Below are 18,945 nucleotides of genomic sequence, written 5' to 3' on the forward strand. Positions count from 1 at the left end.
CCAAATACAAATAATAATCCGGAACTTCATGTACCCTTCTGTTTTTTGTAATATATGGGCAGGGAATCTGACACATGCGTAGCAAGAAAGCTTGGAAATAGACGAGCTTTTCAAAAATACCCCCCTAATCCATGTCGGAAATAGCTGGCCTAAAAACATTCGAGGATAACCCTTCTAGTTTGCATTTGGCCCCTCTGCAACATCTGTATATATTTGGGACAGTATCAGTGGTAACCGGTACAGCCTCTGCATCACCAGTTATATTGCTGTGCTATCGAAAAAAACATGAGCATTTCTGAGTCATCCATCTCCACTCGCTCACCCCATACCAGGCAGCCTAGAAGGCTCATGGATAGGATGGGATCATCGTTCCTGTCCTTAATTGGAAAATACCCTATTTGATGGTGAGGTGCTGACCATTTCATCAAAAACCTGGCAAATGCAACCAAGCAATCCAACTTAACATTGTTAATAACAATACTGATTGTCTAATTGTCCATGTTTTCCAAACACGACTCCCCTTGTTCCATATCAATTAGTTGAAAACAAAGCACAGAGTGGAAACGCCAGTCAGCTCCTATGTTGGTGAAAGAAGATGAAAGAGCATGATTTGGGAAAGGACTACCTGGTACCTGGGCCTGTGTACCGGGCCGTGCCGAGCAGAGACACTACTTTACCAGGCACAGAGGTCGCCCCATACCAGCTGGAGCTCGCCAAGATCCAGGTGAGTCTGTGTGGTGGTAGTTGAATGTATGTGATGCCCTGTTATCATAATGGCCAGGATGAATTAGATGTATCTTTCTCTGCACAACTTGTCACTCAGAATGGGTGTGTTTTGAGTAATTGCAATAAAATATTGAATACTTTGAAAAGCACATGCTATTTAACTTGTTTGTTTTCTGCATCCAAGTTTAAAGCACCCACTGTCTTGTTTGTGGCATAAGGGTAATGAGCCTGAAGTTGATGTAGTTGAGGTCCTGGGAGAGGTCTGTGGAATTGTGAATTCTTGCCATTATTCAAATATCCCAAGTGTTGGCGGTTGTCCTAGTCATAACGTAGTCTTTTCTCAAGCTTCGTTCTGTCACAACAATGCTGTGGCACCTTATATATATATATATATATATATTGCATTTCATTATGGCATGTCGTGAACTGTTATTCATCATCATCCTTTCTTTTAAATGTTAATTGTTTAGTGGGGACAGTGGCTGTTCTTGCCTCTTGGCGGGGTCGTTTTGATGATGATGGGGGGGGTGACCCCTTTTGGGAAAAACAAATGTCATCCTGACAAATGCACATGCGGAGTGGACCACCGTGATAAGGACCTGTGTTAGTTCCCCGTTAAAATGGAGGAACAGCTGTTTTGTCGCTCTAAGTGCTCAACCCTTTGTGTTTGTTCATTTTTATCACCCCCCACCCCCCTCCTCGTTCCCTGTCAGCATTAGTCAGCAGGATAGGAAAGGGGTTTCTCTTACGTTTTCATGGTAAATTGTACAAAGTATTTAATTCTGTTCCCTGTCCTTTTTTATCTCCATCTCTCTGTCCTCAACCACACTAGATCTCTCAACATACTCACCAGTATATTATTCGTTGTTCTCTATCTCTAGCAGCCCCTACATCCCCCTGCTGCCTGGCTTAAATTGTTTACATAATTTAGACCCTCCCACTTTACAGCCTCACTGGCAGTGGCAGCCAATAGCATGTTTGCTTCCTGTGATGCAGGGGACTACTAGGCACCCTATTGGCTGTGGCTTGGCTGAATGGCTATAATGGCTGTTTGTGCAATGTGAGAGTAGAAACGTGAGCTGTGGGTGATTGGGAAGGGGAGGGTACACGTGCAGAGAAGCGCTTTGATGAAACTGACACGCTATGTGCCACATTCATTCAGGCAGATTTAAATATAGATTTTCACAACAAGGTACAGTTTTTTTCATGACAGGGCATTACATCTGCACATCACTATGAGGTTATTTGAGGTTATTTAAGCTGGGCATGCCCCCTCTTTCTATATCCCCTCCTTGGCCTATGTTATCTGATTTAGAGGAGTAGATACTGGGTGGGTATTTCCTTGGCTTCCTCCACCGCTACAACGCAACATTCTTCAACCCTATTCCTGTTTTGTACCATGTGGTTTGAGATATTTGAATTCTTTTCCCAGTCACTATTGTAAAGTGTCTTGGGTCTTTTTCAAAGTGTTATATATATACTCACTACTGTTCAAAAGTTTGGGGTCATTTAGAAATGTCCTTGTTTTTGAATGAAGAGCAACTTTTTTTGTCCATGAAAATAACATCAAATTGATCAGAAATACAGTGTAGACATTGTTAATGTTGTAAATGACTATTGTAGCTGGAAACGGCTGAAATTTAATGGAATATCTACATAGGCGTACAGAGGCCCATTATCAGCAACCATCACTCCTGTGTTCCAACAGCACGTTGTGTAAGCTAATCCAAGTTTATAATTTTAAATGGCTAATTGATCATTAGAAGAAAACCCTTTTGCAATTATGTTAGCACAGCTGAAAACTTCTGATTAAAGAAGCAATAAAACTGGCCTCCTTTAGACAAGTTGAGTATCTGGAGCATCAGTAGTCTATTCTTGTTCTGAGAAATTAAGGCTATTCCATGCGAGAAATTGCCAAGAAACTGAAGATCTCGTACAATGCTGTGTACTACTCCCTTCACAGAACAGCACAAACTGGCTCTAACCAGAACTGAAAGAGGAGTGGGAGGCCCCGGTGCACAACTGAGCAAGAGTCTAATGTACTTGTCCTATCAAGTTTGAGAAACAGACGCCTCACAAAAGTCCTCAAATGGCAGCTTCATTAAATAGTACCCTCAAAACACCAGTCTCAACGTCAACAGTGAAGAGGTGACTCCGGGATGCTGGCCTTAGAGGCAGAGTTCCTCTGTTCAGTGTCTGCTTTTTGCCCATCTTAATGTTTATTTTTATTGGCCAGTCTGAGAGATGGCTGTTTCTTTGCAACTCTGCCTAGAAGGCCAGCATCCCGGAGTCACCTCTTCACTGTATATGTGTGTGTGTGTGTGTATATGTGTGTGTGTGTGTGTGTGTGTGTATATATACATATATGCACACTTTAACTGATTCACATAAAGATGGGGTGTATTTTTCACGCCCACCCATGTTCAATCTGAAAGCCACCACTCACCTATGCTAACTCACTACAAAATGGAGATTGCCTTGTTACAACAGGGTAGGGAGCTGAAGAACACCACGTTCTCTATTAATGAACTATTTCATCATGAAATAGTGGGGAGACGACGTGCCCTGTGCCCCACTTTCAAAAGGCTCCGAGCAGAGAAGCAGAATTATCGACCACTAGACGAACAATTGTACGTAAACAACCAAAAGTTCAAGGACTCAAAGACTACAACGTGGCTATGAATGGTAGCTAGCTCCTGCTGAAGCAGTACCCAATACACCTTTGCACCACATTACAGTTATGGATACATTTATGTATTTAAAACAATTATATATATATATATATATATATATATATACAGTTGAAGTCAGAAGTTTCATACACCTTAGCCAAATACTCAGTTTTTCACAATTCCTGACATTTAATACGAATAAAAATACTCTGTCTTAGGTCAGTTAAGATCACTACTTTAATTTAAGAATGTGAAATGTTAGAATAATAGTAGAGAATTATTTATTTCAGCTTTTATTTATTTAATCACATTCACAGTGGGTCAGAAGGTTACATATACTCAATTAGTATTTGGTAGCATTGCCTTAAAATGATTTAACTTGGGTCAAATGTTTTGGGTAGCCTTCCACAAGCTTCCCACAATAAGTTGGGTGAATTTTGGCCCATTCCTCCTGACAGAGCTGGTGTAACTGAGCTGGTGTCAGGTTTGTAGGCCTCCTTGCTCACACACGCTTTTTCAGTTCTGCCCACACATTTTCTATGGGATTGAGGTCAGGGCTTTGTGATGGCCACTCCAATACCTTGACTTTGTTATCCTTAAGCCATTTTTCCACAACTTTGTAAGTATGCTTGGGGTCATCGAAACTTAAATCAGTTCTACCAAATTTATATCAACATGTTAAATGTGCAACCAGAGGGAAAACCATTCTAGATCACCTGTTCGAGGACGTCATCCCCACAGTGACTGTACGTACATACCCCAACCAGAAGTCATGGATTACAGGCAGCATTCACACTGAGCTAAAGGGTAGAGCTTCTGCTTTCAAGGTGCGGGTCTCTAACCCGGAAGCTTACAAGAAATCCTGCTATGCCCTGCGACAAAGCGTCGATACAGGGCTAAGATTGAATTATACTACACCTGCTCTGACGCCAGTCTTATGTGGCAGGGCTTGCAAACTATTACAGACTACAAAGGGAAGCACAGCCATGAGCTGCCCAGTGACACGAGCCTACCAGATGAGCTAAATCACTGTTACTGTAATTTAATTATACCAATGTGTTTTCATTAATTGAATTCCCTTAATCTATTTCATGAGAATTTGTAAGATTCTTGTTTGCATAAAATAGACAGAGACCAGTCTTCTCAATAATAGGTAACATAATTTATTCTCGGAGCGCGCTGCCACGTTCCCACGAGCAACAGTTTATATACAATAACATGATGTCATTTCATTGCTTAACAGAATCCCCTCCTCTCGACCGGGACAAAGTGCGTTAATAGTTCATTCTAACTTACTAGCACACACACAGGTCACACAGCGTAACTGAATTAACTTTTGACCCATCAACATTATCGATCACCACTTAGCTGACAGTTCTAATAAACAGAGAACCTAGGAATGCACTCACAGCCTTATCTAAAACACCCCAGAGCTCAGTTTCGTCAGTTCAACCATAGGTTAACTACTTTATCTGTTTACTTAATCCACAAACCATTTCTTTCTTCCTAGTTGGAATGGTGTTCATTAACTTTAATTACTCGTTGTCTGTATCACACAATCCCTTCTTATGAACTTATATTGTTAATCAGATATAATAAAACAGAGTATAAGTTTACTTAGTTACAGTTCCATTTAAAATGATTTGTTAAGTCATTTAATCATAATTTTCCCAACAATCACTTCTATGCTCACTTTGAAGCAAGCAACACTGAGGCATGCATGAGAGTATCAGCTGTTCCGGATGACTGTGTGATCACGCTCTCCGTAGCTGATGTGAGTAAGACATTTAACCTCTTACCTCCACCCGACACGCAGGCGTCCCATCTAGACATCTGGAAATGCAAATGCGCTACGCTAAATGCTAATAGCACTCGTTAAAACTCAAACGTTCATTAAAACACACATGCAGGGTACTGAATTAAAGCTACACTCGTTGTGAATCCAGCCAACAAGTCAGATTTTTAAAATGCTTTTCGGCGAAAGCATGAGAAGCTATTATCTGATAGCATGCAACACCCCTAAAGACCCGCAGGGGATGTAAACAAAATAATAAGCATAGTCGGCGCTACACAAAATGCAGAAATAGAATATAAAACATTCATTACCTTTGACCATCTTCTTTGTTGGCACTCCTAGATGTCCCATAAACATCATTATTGGGTATTTTTTTTCGATTAAATCGCTCCATATATAGCCTAGATATCGATCTATGAAGACTGTGTGATCAAGGAAAAAAACAGCGTTTTATAACGCAATGTCATTTTTTTAAATTAAAAAAGTTGACGATAAACTTTCACAAAACACTTTGAAATACTTTTGTAATGCAACTTTAGGTATTAGTAAACGTTAATAATCGATCAAATTGATCACGAGGCCATGTATATTCTATAGCTGTACGTCTTGAAATAATGTCTGGATAAATCTCAACCAAAATATCCGGTCGGAGACCGGAAGAAATGGGCTGTCTTTTGTCCTTTTGACCAAGAAACAAATCCTAGGCAAATGACAAGACTGTTGACATCGTGTGGAAGCTGTAGGTATTGCAACCTCAGCTCCAGGTAATGTGGTTTCTATTCAACAATACATTCAATGGCGCATTGATATATTTTCCAGTTTTCAGTGATCAGATTTTCCTGCGCTTTTCGATGAAACGCACATTCTGTTATAGTCCCAGCCGTGATTTAACCAGTTTTAGAAACGTCTGAGTGTTTTCTATCCACAACATACTAATCATATGCATATACTATATTCCTGGCATGAGTAGCAGGGCGCTGAAATGTTGCGCGATTTTTAACTGAATGTTCGAAAAAGTAGGGGGTAGGATCAACAGGTTAAACAGGTCAACATCCACAAGGCCGCGGGGCCAGACGGATTACCAGGACGTGTGCTCCGGGCATGTGCTGACCAACTGGCAGGTGTCTTCACTGACATTTTCAACATGTCCCTGATTTGAGTCTCTAATACCAACATGTTTCAAGCAGACCACCATAGTTCCTGTGCCCAAGAACACAAAGGCAACCTGCCTAAATGACTACTGACCCGTAGCACTCACGTCCTTAGCCATTAAGTGTTTTGAAAGGCTGGTAATGGCTCACATCAACACCATTATACCAGAAACCCTAGACCCACTGCAATTTGCATACCGCCCAAACAGATCCACAGATGATGCAATCTCTATTGCACTTCACACTGCCCTTTCCCACCTGGACAAAAGGAATACTAATGTGAGAATGATATTTGTTGACTACAGCTCAGCGTTCAACACAATATTACCCTCAAAGCTCATCACTAAGCTAAGGATCCTGGGACTAAACACCTCCCTCTGCAACTGGATCCTGGACTTCCTGACGGGCCGCCCCCAGGTGGTGAGGGTAGGTAGCAACATCTTCAACACTGGAGCTCCCCAGGGGTGCGTACTCAGGCCCCTCCGTTACTCCCTGTTCACCCACGACTGCATGGCCAGGCACGACTCCAACACCATCAAGTTTGCAGACGACACAACAGTGGTAGGCCTGATCACCGACAGCGACGAGACAGCCTATAAGGAGGTGGTCAGAGACCTGGCCGGGTGGTGCCAGAATAACAACCTATCCCTCAACGTAACCAAGACTAAGGAGATGATTGTGGATGACAGAAAAAGGAGGACCGAGCAAGCCCCCATTCTCATCGACGGGGCTGTAGTGGAGCAGGTTGAGAGCTTCAAGTTCCTTGGTGTCCACATCAACAACAAACTAGAATGGTCCAAACACGCCAAGACAGTCGTGAAGAGGGCACGACAAAGTCTATTCCCCCTCAGGAAACTAAAAAGATTTGGTATGGGTCCTGAGATCCTCAAAAGGTTCTACAGCTGCAACATTGAGAGCATGGTTACATCACTGCCTGGTACGGCAATTGCTCAGCCTCTGACCGCAAGTCACTACAGAGGGTAGTGCGTATGGCCCAGTACATCACTGGGGCAAAACTGCATGCCATCCAGGACCTCTATACCAGGCGGTGTCAGAGGAAGGCCCTAAAAATTGTCAAAGACCACAACCACCCCAGTCATAGACTGTTCTCTCTGCTACCGCATGGCAAATGGTACCGGAGTGCCAATTCGCGTACAAAAAGGCTTTTTATTTTTATTACCCACAACAGTTTTTACCCACAAGCCATAAGACTCCTGAACAGGTAATCAAATGCCTACCCGGACTATTTTTGTGTGCCCCCCCAACCCCTCTTTTTACGCTACTCCTACTCTCTGTTCATCATATATGCATAGTCACTTTAACCATATCTACATGTACATACTACCTCAAATCAGCCTGACTAACCGGGGTCTGTATGTAGCCTCGCTACTTTTATAGCCTCTCTACTGTATATAGCCTGTCTTTTTACTGTTGTTTTATTTCTTTACTTACCTATTGTTCACCTAATGCCTTTTTTGCACTGTTGGTTAGAGCCTGGAATTAAGCATTTCACTGTAAGGTCTACACCTGTTGTATTCAGCGCACGTGACAAGTAAACTTTGATTTGATATGTGTATGTGTATATATACATGTGTATTTATGTATGTATATGTACAGTGGGGCAAAAAAGTATTTAGTCAGCCACCAATTGTGCAAGTTATCCCACTTAAAAAGATTAGAGAGGCCTGTAATTTTCCTCATAGGTACACTTCAAATATGACAGACAAAATGAGAAAAAAAATCCAGAAAATCACATTGTAGGATTTTTAAAGAATTTATTTGCAAATTATGGTGGAAAATAAATATTTGGTCACCTACAAACAAGCAAGATTTCTGGCTCTCACAGACCTGTAACTTCTTCTTTAAGAGGCTCCTCTGTCCTCCACTCGTTACCTGTATTAATGGCACCTGTTTGAACTTGTTATCAGTATAAAAGACACCTGTCCACAACCTCAAACAGTCACACTCCAAACTCCACTATGGCCAAGACCAAAGAGCTGTCAAAGGACACCAGAAAAAAAAATTGTAGACCTGCACCAGGCTGGGAAGACTGAATCTGCAATAGGTAAGCAGCTTGGTTTGAAGAAATCAACTGTGGGAGAAATTATTAGGAAATGGAAGACATACAAGACCACTGATAATCTCCATCGATCTGGGGCTCCACGCAAGATGTCACCCCGTGGGGTCAAAATGATCACAAGAACGGTGAGCAAAAATCCCAGAACCACACGGGGGGACCTAGTGAATGACCTGCAGAGAGCTGGGACCAAAGTAACAAAGCCTACCATCAGTAACACACTACGCCGTCAGGGACTCAAATCCTGCAGTGCCAGAATTGTCCCCCTGCTTAAGCCAGTCCAGGCCCGTCTGAAGTTTGCTAGAGAGCATTTGGATGATCCAGAAGAAGATTGGGAGAATGTCATATGGTCAGATGAAACCAAAATATAACTTTTTGGTAAAACCTCAACTCGTCGTGTTTGGAGGACAAAGATTGCTGAGTTGCATCCAAAGAACACCATACCTACTGTGAAGCATGGGGGTGGAAACATCATGCTTTGGGGCTGTTTTTCTGCAAAGGGACCAGGACGACTGATCCGTGTAAAGGAAAGAATGAATGGGGCCATGTATCGTGAGATTTTGAGTGAAAACCACCTTCCATCAGCAAGGGCATTGAAGATGAAACATGGCTGGGTCTTTCAGCATGACAATGATCCCAAACACACCGCCCGGGCAACAAAGGAGTGGCTTCGTAAGAAGCATTTCAAGGTCCTGGATAGAAAACCCCATAGAAAATCTTTGGAGGGAGTTGAAAGTCCGTGTTGCCCAGCAACAGCCCCAAAACATCACTGCTCTAGAGGAGATCTGCATGGAGGAATGGGCCAAAATACCAGCAACAGTGTGTGAAAAAAGACTTACAGAAAACGTTTGACCTCTGTCATTGCCAACAAAGGGTATATAACAAAGTATTGAGAAACTTTTGTTATTGACCAATAACAAAAATTTGCAAATTAATTAATTAAAAACCCTACAATGTGATTTTCTGGATTTTTCTCATTTTGTCTGTCGTAGTTGAAGTGTGCCTATGATGAAAATTACAGGCCTCATCTATTTAAGTGGGAGAACTTGCACAATTGGTGGCTGAGTAAATACTTCTTTGCCCCACTGTATGTATACGTGCCGTGGGGAGAACAAGTATTTGATACACTACTGATTTTGCAGGTTTTCCTACTTACAAAGCATGTAGAGGTCTAATTGTTTTAATCATAGGTACACTTCAACTGTGAGAGCTGGAATCTAAAACAAAAATCCAGAAAATCAAATTGTATGATTTTTAAGTAATTAATTAGCATTTTATTGCATGACATAAGTATTTGATCACCTACCAACCAGTAAGAATTCTGGCTCTCACAGACATGTTTGTTTTTCTTTAAGAAGCCCTCCTGTTCTCCACTCAATACCTGTATTAACGGCACCTGTTTGAACTCGTTACCTGTATAAAAGACACCTGTCCACACATTCAATCAAAAAGACTCCAACCTCTCCACAATGGCCAAGACCAGAGGGCTGTGTAAGGACATCAGGGATAAAATTGTAGACCTGCACAAGGCTGGGATGGGCTACAGGACAATAGGCAAGCAGCTTGGTGAGTAGGCAGCAACTGTTGGCACAATTATTAGAACATGGAAGAAGTTCAAGATGACGGTCAATCACCCTCGGTCTGGGGCTCCAAGCAAGATCTCACCTCGTGGGTCATCAATGATCATGGGGTTGGTGAGGGATCAGCCCAGAACTACACGGCAGGACCTGGTCAATGACCTGAAGAGAGCTGGAACGACAGTCTCAAATAAAACCATTAGTAACACACTACGCCGTCATGGTTTAAAATCCTGCAGCGCATGCAAAGTCCCCATGCTCAAGCCATCGCATGTCCAGGCCCGTCTGAAGTTTGCCAATGACCATCTGGATGATCCAGAGGAGGAGTGGGAAAAGGTCATGTGGTCTGATGAGACAAAAATAGAGCTTTTTGGTCTAAATTCCACTCGCTGTGTTTGGAGGAAGAAGAAGAATGAGTACAACCCCAAGAACACCATCCCGACCGTGAAGCATGGAGGTGGAAACATCATTATTTGGGGATGCTTTTCTGCAAAGGGGACAGGACGACTGCACGGTATTGAGGGGAGGATGGATGGGGCCATGTATCGCGAGATCTTGGCCAACAATCTCCTTCCCTCAGTAAGAGCATTGAAGATGGGTCGTGGCTGAGTCTTCCAGCATGACAACAACCCGAAACACACAGCCAGGGCAACTAAGGAGTGGCTCCGTAAGAAGCATCTCAAGGTGGCCTAGCCAATCTCCAGACCTGGACCCAATAGAAAATCTTTGGAGGGAGCTGAAAGTCCATATTGCCCAGCGACAGACCCGAAACCTGAATGATCTGGAGTAGGTCTGTATGGAGGAGTGGGCCAAAATCCCTGCTGCAGTGTGTGCAAACCTGGTCAAGAACTACAGGAAACGTATGATCTCTGTAATTGCAAACAAAGGTTTCTGTACCAAATATTAAGTTCTGCTTTTCTGATGTATCAAATACTTATGTCATGCAATAAAAATGCAAATTAATTACTTAAAAATCATACAATGTGTTTTTCTAGATTTTTGTTTTAGATTCCATCTCTCACAGTTGAAGTGTACCTATGATAAAAAAATTACAGACCTGTACATGCTTTGTAAGCATGTAAAAATACTTGTTCTCCCCACTGTATGTAGAGAGATCTCTCTCTGTGTCGATGCACCGCTGCTAAATGCATATAGGGGAAACACTGCCATGTATTAATATAATTTACTAATTAAAGGCATTTTCACACGACAGTAAAGGGAAACTCAAATCTAGCAAACAATCCATATTCTGCAATAATTTATCCTTAAAAATGACCTCTCTCTGATTTCTACCTCCCTCTGTTTCCCTCACTCCTCTGAGCAGTGTGAGCTGACATGTTTGCTGTCTCTCAGTCGTTCCCCAGGCCTCCTCTGTGACAGAATTACTCAATCAGGGCTGAGTCATAGCTCAGCTGGCGCAACAAATGACCCTTTTTGTCTTTGTCTTTGCTGGTTCAAAAAAAAGAAAGAAAAAAAAGAAGTTGTGCAAGTGTTACATACTGCCTCGTCACATGACATGTGTTTTAGTGATTGTGTGTGTGTTTTAGTGATTGTGTGTGTGTTTTTGAGACGTACGCTCCTCGTACGGCTGACTCCAGCATGGGTGCTCATTGTTCTCGTCCTGCTCTCCGCCTGAATGACCTCTGCATCTCTGCTTGGCTGCTTTTTGTGGCGGTTCTTACCCTGACTTGCTCACCAACGATGTCACATATTCAAAACTTGCACAACTCTCTGAGATGGGCTACCCCTGCTCTGTTCTGAGCTAGACAGGAAGAACTGGTCTCATATGGACCTTCATATAAGGACCTGGAGGCCACAAATAGTCTCCTGGGGCCTCATTTATCAAAGCTGCGTGCACACAAAAATGACTTTAAACCTTGCATGCGTCACTTTTCCTGCAAAGGTTGGTATTTATTCATATTGAACTTGACGGGGAAAGTGTGCGTCTCTCCATGCCCTGCTCCGACCACGCGTACGCAGAACTTCTAGTGGTTGAAGAATTGTATCGCAATCAAATATGGTTGTTTTTGGATAATGGAGGTGTTTGATGCACAGGAATTGTAATAATGGTAGGCTAATAAAACTATTAAAACGTCATGATAAAGCAGATGAATTTTCCAATGGTACGGAGGTCAGATTACATAGCCTAATATGTTAATTTGACTTTATCAGTTTAAATCATCACGACTGGTTTATTCCCGCTACCCAACAAATACAGTGAGCTACAAGAGTATTGAGAGGGTGACACATTTTTTAAATAGTTTTTGCTTTGTATTCCAGCACTTTGTATTTGAAATGATACAATGACCGAGGTTAAAGTACAGGCTGTCTGCTTTAATTTGAGGGTATTTGCCATCCATATTGTGTGAACCATTTAGAAATTACAGCACTTTAAAAAATATATATATATTTTTTTTTTACATAGTCCCCCATTTTAGGGGAGCGAAAGTTTTGGGACTAATTCACTAATGTGTGTATTAAAGTAGTCAAGTTTAGTATTTGGTCCCATATTCCTAGCATGCAATGTTTACATCAAGTTTGTGACTCTACAAACTTGTTGGATGCTTTTGCTATTTGTTTAAATTGTGTTTCAGATTATTTTGTGTCCAACAGAAATGAATGGTAAATAATGTATTGTCATTTTGGAAATAAGAACGTGTTTCTAAACACTTCTACATGAATTGTGATAAATGAGTGAAAGTTAGACTCACTAATATCGTACCCCAAGACATGCTAACATCTCACCATTACAATAACAGGGGAGGCTAGCTTTTTTGAGGGGGGGGGTGGGATATTTGTACATCTAACTTTTTAACTTATCATTATTCAGTCTTCATTCAGGATTATCAATAATCATGGTTACATGCACATTAATGTAGAAGTGTTGAAATGGTTTGGAGCAATTCCATTTACTTTTGATGCTTAAGTATATATAGATCCGTTTCGGACTGAAAACGGTGTCAATAAAGCGGTGAATTGGGAGCTTTAATTAGCAGTATATGGCCAATATACCATGGCTTAGGGCTGTTCATACCCACAACGCAACACGGAGGCCTTATTTCTAGTATAAATAGGTTACCAACGGAGTTAGAGCAGTAAAAATAAATGTTTTATCATACCTGTGTTTGTGGATGCACCGTGGCTCTCGTGTTTAATCTGCCGGGGGGCTTTTTTAAGGACAGCTCACATCAATACTAGAACCTAGTGCACTATTTTTGACTAGGGCTATGGTCAAAAGTAGGGGCACTATGTAGGGTTTAGGGTGCCATTTCGGATGCATGCTGCAATGTTCTGCTTTCTCTGCTCTCTAATGACCTAATACTTGATGACTGTCGACCAGTATTTTCCTCTCAAGTCATGTCTGAGTGAATTTATCAAATTTACTGTCATCAAACTAGGACTGATGCAACAAAAATAAATGAGTGCGTGCAAGTGTAAAGGATGGGGATTTGTAAACTCACTCCTGAGCCTGATGTATCCACTTGTTGCTAATTTGAATCCCTTTTGGTGGCGCAACTGGCTAAGGAAGTTTTAGGAGGTGGTCACATGTGTTTGGATGAAAAGGTCCCAGGCTCTAGTCTCAGTGGGAGAAAGTGGTATGGCTAGCACTGTAACATCCGCCACAAGCTAAATGCATCCAACTCTTGATAATTCAACATGTCAATGTTTTAAAATGTATCTGCTCTTATCGACAATACATTTATCTCAATCAATCCCAGGATGCTTTGGAGACGGCAGCAAGGGCAGAGGGCGGTTTGTCCCTGGAGGGTGGCGCTCCCTACATGAAAGAGCTGGAGGAGGAAGCAGTGCGGAGCAAATACCTACACAGCGTCGGCGTCCTCAAACCTATCCGCTCCACCAGCAAGTAAGCAAGCAGCACCACCACTGTTGGTACGGCCTGTAGTTGTTCTTTGTCAGGCCAAGTGGTCAGGAAAGACTGGGTCCTAGTTATAGGTGCTCTCTCACCTCAATTGAAATAGCCCTTTTTAAAATAATATTTGTCACACAGTTCTTTACAGTAACCCGGCCTAAACCACCAAAGAGCAAGCAGCAACGTGGTGGCAAGGGATAACTAAGCAGGAAATCTTGAGGGAGACTCCTCTTGCTGTACCAGTGTAGATGTTCCTCTCTCTAAATGATCTGTCCCCCACAACTCCACCCCCCCACAGGCACGAGCACCCAGTGGACAACGCGGGCCTCTTCTCCTTCATGACCTTCAACTGGCTGACCCCGTTGGCCGTGCACGCCCACCGCAAAGGCCAGCTACTGCTGGAGGACGTGTGGTCCGTGTCCCAGTTTGAGAGCTGCGAGGTTAACCACCGCAGGTCAGTACTGATCGCTGTATATACGGGGTCAAAAAGGTCACCCTTCCAAGGACAGTTTATTGAAAAATACCACGATTGTGCTTGGCCTGGGTCTCTGCCTCGGTCTTATTTCTCAACGTTATAACCGGTCTTGTTCTCGTTACACCTGAGTTTTGGTCTCAAGGTTTTCGAGATCTCGACAGTTCCAGTTTATGAACTGTGATAACCAGAATGTAGAGGAAGACCGAGACAAGGCTGAGACGGGATTTGTATCCATTTGTGGTGCCTGACTCCGGCACGACAGTTCCAGCCAGTGATTGTTGGTCGACTGTGGTTTGATCGCCTGTGTGTGCGCAGGTTGGCCGGGCTGTGGGAGGAGGAGCGCAGGGTGAAAGGGGACGAGGCCTCCCTGTGCGGTGTGGTCTGGGCCTTCTGTCGGACGCGCCTGCTTCTCACCATCCTCTGCCTCATGGTCACCCAGCTAGCCGGCTTCAGTGGCCCAGTAAGTAACACCATCTCACCCTCCCCTGGGGAGGCTTTTGTCGTTCAATAGCTCGCTCTTGCTCTCTCTCACTCTCGCTCTCTCAAATGTTATTAGCAGGGTGTGTCAATCCCCTGCCTCTGTCCCCTTCCCTCCATCAAGGCTGAGGCCTACAGGTGAGTGTGACATGTGTTAAGATTCTTCTGTCTCAATGTTAACCCTTTACACTCGTCGTGGGAATTGGCCTATATGGATGGGGCTCAATTGAAATGTTTCTTACAGAAATATGAAAAGCATAAGCATGGTAGCTATTGAAAGGGAAGAGTTTGGACCAAAGTTGAGTACACAATCTTTCACCTGACACCAGACTGAATCCAAATATGACACTGTTGATTTTATGTGCATTTAATATTTACTGTATTTTTCACCCATATTTGTTGATATCAAAGTCTGAAAAAACTCTGGTTACATTCAGTAACATGATAAGAATACACACATGACGCTTTGGATAAAAGCGTCTGCTAAATGGCATATATATTATTATATTAAGAATATTAATGGGAAAGTTGGGGAAGATGCAACATGACAAGGGTTTGAGCGAGGGGTCTAACTAGCGTTTCCAAGGGGCCACACACCTCTCCAAAGTGGGCAGTTCCTAGATGATTTCAATGCACTTTTATGACTCAAAGAATAGTATTTTTGAGCTTTCCTAAATGTGCCATTGATGACCTAGAGCAAGCACACTTATATTTATTTTGTTTGGAACACAAACCTGCATCCCTGCCATCACACAATTACTGTTGTTTACACAATCCGGGTCAGGTGGGCATCATTTGATAGCTTGTTCTGCTGGCAACATGACTAGCTAAGTTATAAAATAAGATCTTAGTGTTAGGCTTTCGCTAGGCAATTCAGAGAAACAGATGGTAATTTTAGTGTGTGTAGAAAGGAGTCAGGAGTGCATCCAGGTGTGTATTCTGCAGTGAATTTTCTCCACAATAGATAAACTTAGGCTCATTCTGTTCAGAACAACCCATGGTATGATGTCGCGTCACCTTGGAACTGCACGTCAAACATAGTCATCAAAACACTATATATGATATTGAAATGTGAAGTGCACATTTAGACTCACGGGTGTTTGGCTTGACAACAAAACGGTATTTATAATCCTCAGAGTCCTCTTAATTTACAGCATTCCCCTCACTCCGACAACTATTTTATTTGATCAAAAGTTGCGCAATTAGCGGGAGGGGTGGGGGCCAACTTCTTGTCGTGAGCGGTGCTCAAGTTCCGAGAGGCTGTCAGTCAAAACCCACACAGCGTTGGGAAGCTCCGACGTCATTTATAAACTGGGTGGTTCAAGGCCTGAATGTGAATGCTGATTGACTGACAGCCATGGTTTACGGTCTGATATACCACGGCTGTCAGCCAATCAGCATTCAGGGCTCGAACCACCCAGTTTATAAATGCCGTAAAGGTTATGACAAAACATTTATTTTTACTGCTCTAATTACATTGGTAACCAGTTAATAATAGGAAAAAGGCACCTCATGAGTTTGTGGTATATGGCCAATATACCACGGCTAAGGGCTGTGTCCAGTTACTGTACAGCCACTGCGTTCCAATTTAGGTGCTTAACAGTGTCCAACTCTGCCATTTTCAACCCGTATACGGTTATGAGTGTAAAGGGCTACACTGGGCTCTTAAAATTGCCTTACTGACGACTCATTCGAAACAAATGAACTGGATACTGGAGGAGAGTTATTGGGTAGGGTATTGTTTTTGTGTTTTTACCAGTCCCACTCAGTTTCTTTTTGATTCAATGGTGGCATCTTGGATCCATTGTGTGGCTTAAGGAGATGTTAAGGAAATGTTCTGGGTTATGGAAATTGTGAATCTTTGTTCTCTAGTTAACAACACCTAGTCAGAAACTGTACTCCTGTCTGTCACCATCTGGAGGGTCTATGTGAATAGATAGATGACACTTGTTGCAATTGTCCATCCTATAGCTGTTTTTTAATGTTATTCTGGTATTTGTAGGACTGTCCTAGATGAGAACAGGTGCTTTAGAGGGAAGGGTTGTGTTCATTAGGTACCAAATGGAAGAAAACAGAGAAACAGGGAGGGACTACCTGGACTTGCCCAATAAGAAATGCTAATTTTAGTTTTCTGTTGCAAAGCGCTTTCTGTTGCGTGTCCTAATGAACACGACCCAGGTGTTAGGGTTAATCAGTTCCATTTTTCCTAGGATAGCCTCTGTCATCCTCCTCTCTTCCACAGGGAACACAGTAAGCCGTCTCTACCTCTGTGCTGTGAAGGGTTGCTAAATTCTGAAACTGAATTTTCATGAAAACCTAGGAACTTTGGGAAAGTTTCAGGAATTATGCAACCCAACTACTGTCTCATCTGCTCTTACTACAGCAGCACAGCAACACACCTGTGTCTCTCACCCAGGTTAAATCAACCCAGCTAGCACAGAACGTTCCTGTAACGTTTCCTCGTGGTTCTCCTTTGGTAATTAGAAAAATAATTTGCCTACAACGTTTTGGTAACGTTATGTTGGCTCAGAAACCTTCCCACAACCTCGTTTTTTTTCCTTCCTAGAACGTAAACCAAAATTTGTTTGCTGGGAAGATAATATGGATGGGCAGTTAGGGGTGGGGTGAGGGCATGGCATACAAGTGTTTGTGCTCACTGCTCCCCCCATGCAAGGTGGCGTGTGACAGAGGCTGTTCTTCAGATTCCACAGGGTGTCCGTTTAAACCCCTCGGCGAGAAATAGAGAATGAAGCGGGCAGAGACCCTGGGGGAAGAAAGCTGGAGAGGTAAGGGCATGTTTCTCATGCAGGGATGGATCAAAGCTATCTTTCTCTGAAACGCTTTTGTCTCTCGCTCTCTCTTGCTCTCTCTCTTTCTCTTTTTCTCTCTCTTTCGCTCGCTCGCTCTCGCTCGCTCGCTCTTGCTCTCTCTCTCCCTCATATAAAAATGTATTCATAAAAATAGTTGATAGGTTACCACAATGCACTGTAAAATGCTGTTTGATGTTAACATTGTTTTTATTTTGATGTTTATTTCCAATGTCCAATGCTGTTTTTTTTTTATTGCTGATAAAAAATCTACTGTTAACCTGAAACATTCACCCAAATGATCAGTCAGACTTTCATATTAGTGTCCCGGTTTTCCCCTTAAATGTGAGGTGTTGTTGGACTGTTTAACCTCTCAGGCTAGGGGGGGGGGGGTGTGTGAAAAAAGTACTTAACTTGTATCAACAGACTCTACCTCTCACTAAAAGCCTTGTTGGCCTGGTCCGCTGTTGGAACACAATTCCTGTAGGATCAGTGCCAGTGAGGCTAGGGAAGAGGGGCTTCGGCCTTCCTCCTCTCTGGATCTTTGGACAATGACCTAAGGGGAGACGCAACTAAATATGAGATGTCACTTATCTCAACCCAGAGGACTAGAAACGTAAATAAATATAAAAAAAACTGAGGCTGAACCTTACAAAAGACTCTGTTGACCTGAACCTGTTCCTCTCATGTGAATTGCCATTTGTTACTCTTTCCTGTTGGATCTGATCAGCTAATTATTATTTTTACACGAGTGCTGTTTGTGCAATTAAAAAAAAATAGTTTACACGGTTTCTTTTTGCCTATTTCAATAAAACATGCATTTATCAACAATGTAGGTTTGCTGACACTCCCTGTTTGTGGACTCATTCACTTTACTGTGGAATTGATTGTTGGTCCATCGTATGTGTGTGCGAGATTCAACACTTTTCCCCCCTATTCGTTATGCTTTGTCGCTCTCCGTCTGTATAGTCTGCTGCCGTTAACTTCCAGACCTTTTAAGCATAACTGAATGGCCCCATACCCACTGTGACTGTAGGTATAATGTCTGAAGGTATCATAACTGAATGGCCCCATACCCGCTGTGACTGTAGGTATAATGTCTGAAGGTATCATAACTGAATGGCCCCATACCCCTGTGACTGTAGGTATAATGTCTGAAGGTATCATAACTGAATGGCCCCATACCCACTGTGACTGTAGGTATAATGTCTGAAGGTATCATAACTGAATGGCCCCATACCCGCTGTGACTGTAGGTATAATGTCTGAAGGTATCATAACTGAATGGCCCCATACCCGCTGTGACTGTAGGTATAAT

General features: G+C 42.7%; 1 protein-coding gene across 50 annotated transcripts in view; it reads left to right on the forward strand.

Annotated features, from left to right (window-relative positions):
- Positions 1–18,945, forward strand: part of abcc5 (ATP-binding cassette, sub-family C (CFTR/MRP), member 5) — a 60,957-nt gene that overhangs the window by 638 nt on the left and 41,374 nt on the right. For 48 of the 50 annotated variants that reach the window (XM_052467144.1, XM_052467150.1, XM_052467154.1 and 45 more), the window contains exons 2-6: positions 333–404; positions 540–724; positions 13,718–13,863; positions 14,168–14,323; positions 14,660–14,804. In XM_052467144.1, coding sequence (XP_052323104.1) covers positions 596–724; positions 13,718–13,863; positions 14,168–14,323; positions 14,660–14,804 — 576 coding nt within the window. In that variant the 5' untranslated portion in view covers positions 333–404; positions 540–595. Of the gene's footprint in view, positions 1–332; positions 405–539; positions 725–13,717; positions 13,864–14,167; positions 14,324–14,659; positions 14,805–14,967; positions 18,720–18,828; positions 18,939–18,945 lie in introns of those variants that run through there. The other 2 variants (XM_035791448.2, XM_052467164.1) reach the window with 2 other exon arrangements.

Source organism: Oncorhynchus keta, chromosome 18 (assembly GCF_023373465.1).
Source record: "Oncorhynchus keta strain PuntledgeMale-10-30-2019 chromosome 18, Oket_V2, whole genome shotgun sequence".
Classification (NCBI taxonomy): Eukaryota; Metazoa; Chordata; class Actinopteri; order Salmoniformes; family Salmonidae; genus Oncorhynchus; species Oncorhynchus keta.